Source organism: Heterodontus francisci, chromosome 14 (genome assembly GCF_036365525.1).
Source record: "Heterodontus francisci isolate sHetFra1 chromosome 14, sHetFra1.hap1, whole genome shotgun sequence".
NCBI lineage: Eukaryota > Metazoa > Chordata > Chondrichthyes > Heterodontiformes > Heterodontidae > Heterodontus > Heterodontus francisci.
In genome coordinates, this window is record NC_090384.1 from 65,150,979 (window position 1) to 65,162,610 (window position 11,632).

Below are 11,632 nucleotides of genomic sequence, written 5' to 3' on the forward strand. Positions count from 1 at the left end.
TGATCCCTGTAGCCCTGCAAGTTTATTTCCTTCATGTGGCCATACAATTTCGTTTTGAAGTTATTGATTGATTCCGCTTCCACTACCCTTGTGGGCTGCGAGTTGCAGTCATTACCACCTGCTGCATTAAAAAAAAAGAATGCTTCCTCATATTCCCCCTGCATCTCTTGCCCAAAACCTTCAATCACCTTTGTCCCAAGGAGAACAACTCCAGCTTCTCTAACCTAACCTTGTAACTAAAATCGCCCCATCCTTGGAACCATTCTGGTAGATCTCTGCACCCTCTCAAGGACCCTCACATCCTTCCTGGAATGTGGTGACCAGAACTGGACGCAGTACTCCAGTTGGGTCCTAACCAGAGCTTTATAAAGATTCTGCATTACTTCCCTGTACTCCGTGCCTCTATTTATGAAGCCCAAGATCCCATATGCTTTACTAACCATTCTCTCGACATGTCCTGCCACTTTCAACGATCGATGCACGTGCACCCCCAGGTCCCACTGTTCCTGTAAACTCTTTAGAACTTTGCCATTAAGTATATATTGCCTTTCCCCATTCTTTTACGAAAATGTGGCACCTCACACTTGTCAGTATTAAATCCAACTGCCACCTGTCTGCTCATTATGCCAGCCCGTTGATGGCCTTTTGCAGGCAGTTCATTATATCCTCACTGTTTGCCACATCTCTATGTTTGGTGTCATGGCAAATTTTGAGATTCTACTCTCTGTTCCAGGATCCAAATCATCTATATACAGCAAAAAAAGCAGTGGTCCCAAATCTGTTTCTCTGTTAAAAGAAGTAAACCATCAAATTGCGATATCAGTTAAAAATGCCACCTAAGAAACCACCCAAATCGAAACAAAAATCTCCAGGGGGTCCAAAGCAAACACCAGGATCCACAAATGGCCTGGCACTTGTCCCAACCAATCAGATCCTGCACCAAAACATGGTCTGATAAACTACTTGAGCCTTCATCAGACTTCTTAATTTACATCGACTCACATTAGGTGAAATTTCTTGGGAGGTGAGAAGTAGAAACCACCCACACCACTTAACACCGTAAGTAATAAATTTGGGGCTCTGAGTTAGGATTTTGAAACATCAGATTATATGACTGATTTGGAAAGGGGAGGAAAATTGACCTCGATAAACTGTGGAAAATTGAACAAACAGGTTTTTTGGTATCTTCTCTACAGTGCTAGAAACAAAAGACATGGCCACATTTAATGCTAGAGTTTGTAGAGCCAGGAGACACATCCCATGATAAGTGTCTTCTCTATTCCGTGCTTAGGTTATTAATTCTGTATGCACCGGTTCCCTACCCAGTAAGGTTGTCTTTGAACATGACATAAAAGCAAAATACTGCAGATGCTGGAAATCTGAAAGAAAACCAGAAAGTGCTGGAAATACACAGCTGGTCTGGCAGCATCTGTGGAGAGAGAAGCAAAGTTAACGTTTCCGGTCAGTGACCTTTTCATCAGAACTGGCAAAGGTTAGAAATGTAATAGGTTTTAAGCAAATAAAGTTGGGGTGGGGCAACAGAACAAAATGGAAGGTGCTGATAGGACAGAGAGTCGCAGAGAATAATTGACAAGGAGGGCAAAGTGTGTTAATGGTGTGGTGAAATACAAAGTGTTTGTGCAGAGAGGGTGTTAAATGACAGAATAATGAAAACCCTCGCCAAAAGCAAACTATGAAAAAAAGTGCTCCCTGTCCTGCCGCTTGCCATTTCAACGCAACCCCCTGCTCTCATGTCCTATGATTGCTACTGTGTTCCAGTGAACCTCAACACAAGCTCTAGCCACAGCACCTCATTTACTGATTAGGCACGCTACAGCCTACTGTAAAGGCCTGCTCAGGTCAGGAAAAAAAAAACCACCCAAACCCGACAGAACCACATCGGACCCGGCCCGAGTCCCTCCATTTTTTCCGGCGCCTGACCGACCACCGGAATGTTCACTTTACCTACTTTGCGATTCCAAATCTGTAGGAAGCTGCAGCATGAGCGCGATGATGTCATAGAGACACTGCGCAGACTCAGAGTTTCCCTCCTTGACGTCCTGGACTCCCAGCTCAGGTAGGCTTTTCAACTTTTGACACTTAATAAACTCAACTTCCCAGCAGAGCAATACTTACTGTGCGTGTCTGACCTGGACCTGACCCGACCCGAGTCCTAAAGCCAGACCTGGAAAAGCGACCCGAACCCGACACATGCCATTGGGTCCTTTTGGGTCGGGTGGCAGGCCTTTAGCCTACTGGACTGAACATTGAGTTCAATAATTTCAGAGCATGACTGCCCCATCCTTTTTTTAGTTTTACTTTGTATTTTTTTTTCCATTTTATTTTAGTTTGTTTCATCATTACACTTTTTTTTAACCATGTGCCTGCCCACTTTTTTTCGTGTTTTGTTTTTAGCTCGGGCTTTCATTATTCTGTCATTTAACACCCTCTCTGCATTAACGCTTTGTACTTCACCACACCATTAACACACTCTTTGCCTTTGCCCCGTGATCTCCTTGTCAGTTATTCTCTGTGATCCTCTGTCCTGTCAACACCTTCCCATTTGTTCTGTTGCCCCACCCCCACTTTATTTGCTTAAAACCTATTACATTTCTAACCTTTGCCAGTTCTGATGAAACGTTAACTTTGCTTCTCTCTCCACCGATGCTGCCAGACCTGCTCAGTATTTCCAACACTTTTTGGTTTTATGTCTTTGAATATGGCTGTGCTATCCCTAAGCTTAAGTAGTTTACATGTTGCCTAAAAGCAAGCTCAACGCCAACCTTGAGTTTACATGGAGGCCAACCCTCATGTCTGACAAATATCTGTCAGTTGTCTATAAAGTGCTACTTCTCCCTTTTGTAATGATTCTGAAGCCAAGTGTCGAGTCCAGTGATCTTGCTGGTCCTTTCCGGTGATGTGGTCATAACTGTTAGTGGCTGTGATATGACTATCCTTGCATGCTTGTTTTGCAAGTCAAATACATGATTCTTATATGAGTTCTGCAATACAGAAAGCATTTATTCGTGTCGCCATTACCAATATGTATACCAACCATAATGCCCTGTCTTGCATCAGGTTGTCCACATAGTTTTGGAGATCTGCAACTCTGTTTCCTCGGAAATGAAGAACTGCTCTGAATAGAGCCTTGCATCAGCACAGGCTATCAGTATGTTGCATAATGGTGTCTCCTAAGAGCATCACATTGCATCTCCTGTGTTTTTGGCGAATGTCAGTTGTTGCTTTCTCCTTGCCTTTGCCCTTTCCTTATTTGGGAGGTTGATGTGAGCAGTGAAGGTTGTCAGTCTAGCTGGTGCTGATGCCATTGCATGTTTGGAGATGCAATGGAATCTAAACTCAAGAAGGATCTATTTAATTTCAAGGGAAGGTTCAAGTTAATTTAAGTCATGTAAGTCGGTGTTGTCTGATGCATTAACTACAAGCTGCATGTGGCTAATTGGGAATTCAGTTGTGACTGTTTGACTCATTTTTTTAATTAACTAATCAAAAATGCATAGATAACGTGATCTCATTGCATTCACATGGAAACCATATTACTCATTTGTTGATAAGATGGTAAGATGACAAGGATTATGTGCAGGTATTTTTAATGTTTGCTTGAAACAATTCGCATAAATGTATTTAAGGAGAAGCTAAATAAGTACATGATGGAAAAAGAGATAAAAGGATGTGTTGATAGGGTGAGATGAAATCAGATTGGAGGAGGCTAATGTGGAGCATAAACATCGGCATGGACCTGTTGGGTTGAATGGCCTTTCCATGTGCTGTAAAATTCTACATAATATGTACTTAATTGATTACTGCTTATTGATTATCTGCTTAAATGGTGAGTAACCATGGCGTAGGCTTGGAGGGCCGAATGGCCTGTTCCTGTGCTGTACTGTTCTTTGTTCTAACACTAGCAAAAAATTCTAGACTTCAGCAACATTGTATAATCAGGGAAGCTGTCATCGTGGTGAGTTTGACCAATCATACTAACTGCTAGAGGCCAGCAGAAGGATGTCCAAACTAATAACGAGCATCTTGAACAGGGCACATCATGCAAAGAGGAAGCAACATCCCTGATATATTCTTCAAATAGCGTGTGCACATTGTTCCTATACGAATCTGCTATTACGTGGCTCCATACATTGGAGTGCACCAATTAAAAGGTCAAATTTCTCTCCCATTTAGTTGTGTTTGCAGTTATTGTACTATACTTGATGGTAACTGCAATTGGAATTAGGCAATCTTAATTATTGTATGAATTAACTTTACTGCATTCTTGTTTACTTTGTGCTAATTTATTAAGACAGATTTTATTTTGAATGAAATCAATAGTGTAGGCGGAACTTTTTTTTTGTTTAATGAACTTTGTTTCCTGCCTACAGTATGCTCTACCATTGGAGCTGATAAGCCAACAAAACCTTACGGAATGGATGGAAATACTCAAAACAGTTGTTGATAGGGATGTTCCTCCTGTAAGTTTTTCTCACTATTTGCCTCCTCCCTTTCTTACCATTGTTGATTGCCTAAACATATGAATTGGAAATTTGCATCTTAACCAAGGAGAGTGGGACATGAGCGAAGATGAAGTACAATTAAATGTTTCTGTTTCACGTTACGGACACAACAAATTGGGGAATTAAGTTATATTGAAAACTTGGAAGCCCCTTGGAAAGATTTCTGTTAAGTGGATAGATTGGAAAAGCTTGGGCTATTCTCCTTATAGAAGAGAAGGTTGAGAGGAGATTTGATAGAGGTTTTCAAAATCATGAGTGATCTGGCCAGAGTAGATAGAGCCCAGTTCCCATTGGTAGAAGGTTGAGGACCAAAGGACACTGATTTAAGGTGATTGGCAAAAGAACTAATGGCAGCATGAGGAAAAACATTCATGTAGCCAGTGGTTGGGATCTGGAATGCACTGCCTGAGAATTTATTTATTTATTTAGAGATACAGCACTGAAACAGGCCCTCCGTCCACTGAGTCTGTGCCGACCATCAACCACCCATTTATACTAATCCTACATTAATCCCATATTCCTACCACATCCCCACCTTCCCTCAATTCCTCTACCACCTACCTATACTAGGGGCAATTTACAATGGCCAATCTACCTATCAACCTGCAAGTCTTTGGCTGTGGGAGGAAACTGGAGCACCCGGCAAAAACCCATGCGGTCACAGGGAGAACTTGCAAACTCCGCACAGGCAGTACCCAGAATCGAACCCGGGTCGCTGGAGCTGTGAGGCTGCGGTGCTAACCACTGTGCCACCCTTAAATGTGGTGGAGGCAGATTCAATTGTGGCTTTCAAAGGGAATTGGATAAGCATTTGAAGAGGGAAAATTTGTAGAAATATGGGGAAAAGGGAGGGGTGTGGAACTAGCTTTTGCAGAGAGCCTTTGTGGACATGATGGCCGAATGGCTGCCTTCTGTACTGTAACCATTCTATGATCCATTGATTCTTTTAATAGGTGGAAGTTGAAATGAGAGTTTGTGGGAGGTGATATTACAATTCATTAAAAATCTTATTTGAAATACTGCTAGAAAAATTAAACATTCATTTTTAAAGTCTACTGTAAATTTTTGCCTCCCAAGTGAATAGCATCAACTGCTGTATTAAGTTTGTGATACTGTTTCTAGAATAGCATTTTTACTTGGTTTTATACGAGTAAAATGTAGCAATTTTAAATGTTTTGTTTAACTTTTTCTTGTTCTGCGTGTTCTTATTTCTTTTATACTTAACTATTAAACAGCTTTTTAAGTGCTATAGTTTACTTCAGAGCTCCTAACTGCATTTCCTTACCTCTGTCATCCTCTGAAAATGAGCTGGTGCATGCATATATTATAAGCTTGTTGTTATTGGCTTTTAAGATTCTAAAGCTTTGTTTCATAACCCAGTCAAGAGACCGAGCATTGCAACACACCTGCATCATAGCGATGACCAGTTCAATATATGCAAATCAGGCCATTTGCCAGTCCCTTAGCTTGAGATCCTGATGAAAACTGTATATATATTTTGTGTCAATTTCCTGCCAAATATTTCCATCATAGATTCTTTTGTCCATATCTATAATGGAGGTTGTGTGAACCCATAATGCTGTAAGTATGCACTCCTCCAGTAGGAGTGTGTTCAGCAAACTTTCATAATTTGAATTTGTGCTGGTTTTAAGGAAACTCTTCAAGTTGATGAAGATGATCGACCTGAGCTCCCTTGGTGGAAGTGCAAAAAATGGGCTTTGCACATCTTGGCCAGATTGTTCGAACGGTGAGAGTTGTTCAGTGGTTTGAGATTTATAGAATAAGTTATGCAACTTTATTTTTCTCAATTTTTCCCCTCTTTCTGAAAGTGTTACTCGTAGCTGGAGCTTTGTTCAACAGATGTCATCCAGCACCTTGCTCAGTTGTCCATTATTCATGTGTGAGCTTGGACGTTGGGTGTTGACTGGCTGTTGAACCATGGGGCTATTATAGCTGAACCAATTTGAGCTTGCCCAGTGTCCACGCTTAAGCACTCCAAGCAGGAGTCATTGGATAATGCTCAAGAGCCAAAATTGAGGCTATCTGTTACTTGCTTACCCATTCAGGGGAGCCACAATTGTGAAACTTTCAAATGCATAACTAAAACTTGAAATGCTTCAATGAATAGCAACTGAAATATATTTGTATCTACCAGATACGGAAGTCCGGGTAATGTTTCCAAAGAATATAATGAATTTGCTGAAGTATTCCTCAAAGGTTATGCTGTCAGTATCCAGCAGGTACAGTATCATTTCCATGTAATTCTTTTAAACTCTCATCAACGATATGCTTTTGTCCTTTTTGAACCATACTGCCTTGTCATCTGTGCTTTTGCCTTGAGCTAAGAAAGTGGGCTGGAGTGGATTGTCTAGTTTACAGATTTGTCATATCTCTTAGTTACTTGATGGAAAGTCCACTTGCATGGAATTGGATGTATTTTTGTCCAAAACTTCTCTGTTGCGGTAAAACTGGGTATGGGAATGAAATTTAAACTTTTATAGGTTATTGATTAAATTAACAAACTGCACCTAGTTATTACAATGTAATAGAAATTTATGTAAACAGTATCAAGTCATCTTGGCTATTGCCAGCAGATGACCATAAGAGGTAATTGACTCATCGTCGTCAGTCCCTCGAAACAAAGATGACGTTTGCCAGAGTTTATGATTTGTGTGTCCTCAGCTGACTCAGCAGGCTAATCCTGGAACCACAGGTCTTTGCGCAGAGAGGACTAGTGTTGCACTGAAGGAGGGGCGTTCTCGAGCCAGGTTCCTGCGCGCGCTCTGTCCGCCTTCGATGCTCTTCTACAGCAGAGCTTATGTGGTCAGTTTCCGACTGTGTTGTGGCTTGTTGGATGAGGCATTGGTCAACGGCAAGTTCCTCCTACACACCAATGTCAATTTTTCATGAGGCCTTCAGCATGTCCTTAAAGCATTTTCTGTGTCCTCATTGAGATCGGGTACCATCTTCAGTTGTGAAACGAGCATCTGCTTCGAAAGCCGATTATTTGGCATGCTGATCCAATGTCCAGACCAGTAGAACTGATTTTGCATAATCATGGTTGTGATGCTGGAGGAACTGTCTTCGGTGAGGATGCTGCAATTTGTTTGCCTGTCTTCCCACATGACTTTGAGTATCCTGTAGAAACACCACTGGTGGAAATTCTCCAGTGACCAGAGGTGCCTTGTGGGGGGGGGAAGTGTAGGTGACCCAAGTCTTCCTGCCATATCAGAGTGGTGACAACAACAACATTGCAGACTAAAGCTTTGTTCTCTTATGGAGATCTCTGTTGTTGAAGGCATGGTTACACAATTTTTGGAAGGCTCCACTGGCACAGCCGGTTCTGTGATGGATCTCCACCTCAATGGTGATCTTTTGAGAAAGGTAGCTGCCGTGATACAGGAAGGGTGCAATGACTTCTAAAGTCTCCCCATCAATAACAATAGCTTGAAATATAGGTGCTTGTCTGGGGGAGGGCTGGTGGAGGATTTTGGTCTTGCTGATGTTGAGTGAGAGGCCAACCTTTTTGTATGCAGAATTGAAGAGGTTGAGGGTGGTCTGAATGGCACTTGAAGTGTGGGCCACAGCTGCACAGTGGTCGGCATATTGTAAGTTGTGAATGTGTTGGAGAGTCACTTTAGTCTCGGCTGTCAGCCGATTAACTTCCCGTCGAGTCGAAACTCAGTCATGACCCCTTGTGGAAGTTGGTCCTGATTGAGTTCCATGACCAGGCTGAGTTAGATAGTGAAGAGAGTTGGCACAATCACACAGCCTTGCTTGACACCCTTTCGGATACAATCCGTCACAAAAGATGGTTGCTGTCATACTGTCATGCAAGAATTGCAGGATAGTAACATATTTTGTTGGGCATTCGAAAGAGTTGCATGGCTGATGGAATCAAAGACCTTTGATAAATCAATAACGGCCATGTAGAGCTCTTTGTGTTGTTCCAGACACTTTTCTTGGATTTGTCAAGCAACAAAGATCATATCTGTGGTTACCCTGGATGGATGGAAATCGCATTGGGTCTCCGGCAGTATGTCTTCGCTAATGGGTAGGAGGCGATTCAGGAGAATTCATGTGACAATCTTCCCCAGTGTGGACAGAAGTGATATGCCTCTGTAGTTCCCACAAATTGATATATCGCCCTTCTTAAAAAGTGAAACTGATGGTATTGCGAAAGTCAGGAGGTAGTACCTCTTCTCAGATTTTAGTAAAAAAGTGAGAGTTTGAGCAAGAGTTAATGACCGCCAGCCTTATGGATCTCTGCAGGAATGTTGTCTAGACCACACTCCTTGTTCTTCATTTGTTTGATGGCCTTTTGTATCTCAGCAAGTGGTGATAGATCGTATTTGGGTATGCTTTCAGGCTGTTGAGGGATTGTTTTAATGGTTTTGTCTGATACTGTTGACTCCTGATTGAGAAGGTTCTGGTAGTGCTCCTTCCAAAGGTCTCAGATAAATGTATCATCTTTGAGAAGGGGAATATCTTCCTCAGCTTGGAGCAGGGAGGGACCATTTGTTTTTGGTCCATTGATCGTCTTGGTGGCCTGGAAGAAGCTGCGCATGTCGTGCAGTTCTGAATAACGTTGGATTTCATTGGCCTTCTCTATCCACTATTTATTGTTGATGCGAATCATTCTCAGCTTTAGATTTGAGTGGTAAGTATTCTCATTTCTGCTGTGATGTAGGGTGATTTTGGCACATAATGAAGGCTTGGCGTATCTGATCTAGAATTTTGGGTATTTCTTTATCATTCTCGTCAAACCAGTCTTGGCTGCGAGATTCAATCCCTGGGTGCATGTCTCTTGGGTTGCCGATTTGATTTTGTTCCAAAGCCTTTCAACAGTGGCATCATTGGAACCTGTGAGAGCAAGATGGGAAGAAAGTTACACCTGGAATTCTCCTTGTTTTGGAGAATGTGGGTGTTAAATCTTCTCTTGGATTTCTTTGAGGATCTTCAGTGTTTGGGTGTCAGGCGTATGTTCACGATGGAGCGTACAAGTCTGTGATCATTCCAGCAGTCGTTTGCATCCTGCGTGGCTCGGATGATGTGCGCATTTTCCTATCCTGGGCTCAGATAACGACGTAGTCCAGGAGGTGCCAGTGTTTGGATTGGGGGTGTTTCCTCATTGTCTTACATGCATCTTTCTGACGAAAGAGTGTTTGTAATGGTGAGCCCGTATTCAGCCTCGTTGGTGAGGAGGAGAAGACCGTTGGCATTTGAATTCCCCACTCCTCCGTTCCCAATGGTGTCCTTCCAGATGGTATAGTTGTGCCCAACTCTGGCATTAAAATCTGATTGTGGCCAATTGGTAGCCACTGATTTGAAAGCTTAGGGTCATGAGCTGTTCGTTAATTCCATTTGGAAGTTTCGTAAGTATATCTGCAATTCTATTTTTGATGGTAAGCCCAACTCCAATGGCTGAATGATCCTCCTCTGGTTTCCCCTTCCAGAAGAAAGTGTATCCTCCCCCATTTCTAAGCTGGCCTTCTGCAGGGAGTCCAGTTTCACTGAGAGCTGCAACATCAATGTTATATCTCGCAAGCTGCTGAGAAACTATGGTAGTTCTCCTTTCAAGGTATTCATTGTTTTGATTGTCCATAAGGGTGCACACATTCCAAGTACAGAAATTCATGCATTTCATTGCTTGTGTGTGTTTGCAACTGCAAGGGTGGTGATCCCACCAGATGTGGTTTCCTAATCAGGACTGTTTGGGGCACCTTTTCTAGCCTCTTCCTCAAGTGAAGTGAGCAGAGGGGACCCTAAAAAGGACTACTCAGTTGTAGATGCTGCTGCCAGAGAGATACCTTCTGTCCTAATACAAAGAGCTCAGTGACCATCAGGCAACCACTGCCTAATGCCAGATTTGTGACGAGAGACCTCCAGTTTCACAGCCCTGTCTGCAGTGCCACTCGTCCATCGTCCTAAGGCTTTTCGGTGTCCTAGTGGAGGACGGCGTGTACATGTTAAAGTGAGGAGTCAGTGCACAGCCAAAAACTGCACAATCCTGATGGCAATCTTAACACAATGGCATGGCAAGCCATGACAATTGGTGAGTGCCAATCCCACTGCAGCTTGCATCTGCCTTCACAGCTATTGATGTACATGCGTCTCATTCATTCACCTGTTCCACCCTTAAGGACTTGAAAAGTGTTTTTGAGGGTCATCCCTCTAGATCTGCCCAGATCAGTGTAGCAGGCTCATCTTGGGACGGTCTTGGTGAAAGGACAAGCTGTGAGCAAACCCACAACCAGTCCACCACCCTGGGATGCGAGGACAGATACCAGTGGGAAGGCACTACTCTTGCGGAGCCCTTAAGCCCAGAATTGACTATAGTAACGCTATGGAACTGTGCTGAAACATCTTTAGATTGTGTGTAGACCCTGTATTTCAGATGTTTGTATTTGATATTTTCTTAAGTGCACATATATAAATTAGCCCTTTACTCACTATCTTTTTACAGCTACTGTTGAAAATTTTGTATCAATACAAAGAAAAACAATATGTGGCTCCTCGAGTATTGCAGCAAACACTGAACTACATTAAGCAGGGAGTTGCTCATGCTGTCACATGGAAGAATCTTAAACCTCATTTTCAGGTGAGGCTGCTTGTATTGCCCCCTAGTTCAACATGTGTTGCCAAAAAGTTCTGCGCAGTATTTTCATATAGAACACAAAAAAATGAATTTGTTGCAATTAACGGTTCTGCTTTTCTGTTGTTTAGTTGGTTAAATAATGTTATCAGGATCTGCCCAGGTCTCTTGAATCATGTTCATACAAGTTCATGGTCTGTGAGCTTATCAGTAGAGACCTAAACTCAGGCTACTTAATCAATGGAACTCCCCTGTCCATTGCCTGTTTTGAAGCTGTTGACACCTTGCAAATGTGCTGTTCCATAGGCGCCCATTGTCATCTGATGCTTCACCTGAATGACTGACTGTTCTTGATGTGTCCAGAGATTGATTACAGTCAGCTTTTTAACTGATTGAGGCAACTCAGCTGAGCCAAGTTGGGTCTTTACGGTGATATCGCTAGATATTTTTCACTGTTTTGGAATTGATGTGGAATCATACAGCACAAAAGGTTAGATAATGAAAAGGAATGTGA

The 11,632-nt window shown here is 42.5% G+C and overlaps 1 protein-coding gene across 3 annotated transcripts in view; it reads left to right on the plus strand.

Moving 5' to 3' along the window:
* The window catches only part of ipo7 (importin 7), an 83,069-nt gene that overhangs the window by 30,920 nt on the left and 40,517 nt on the right, over nucleotides 1-11,632 (plus strand). For all 3 annotated transcript variants that reach the window (XR_010976360.1, XM_068046373.1, XM_068046374.1), the window contains exons 6-9: nucleotides 4,392-4,481; nucleotides 6,176-6,270; nucleotides 6,679-6,763; nucleotides 10,990-11,124. Coding sequence is in view for 2 of the 3 variants with exons in the window: in XM_068046373.1 (XP_067902474.1) it covers nucleotides 4,392-4,481; nucleotides 6,176-6,270; nucleotides 6,679-6,763; nucleotides 10,990-11,124 (405 nt within the window). In the remaining variant the exon portion in view is untranslated. The remainder of the gene's footprint in view (nucleotides 1-4,391; nucleotides 4,482-6,175; nucleotides 6,271-6,678; nucleotides 6,764-10,989; nucleotides 11,125-11,632) is intronic.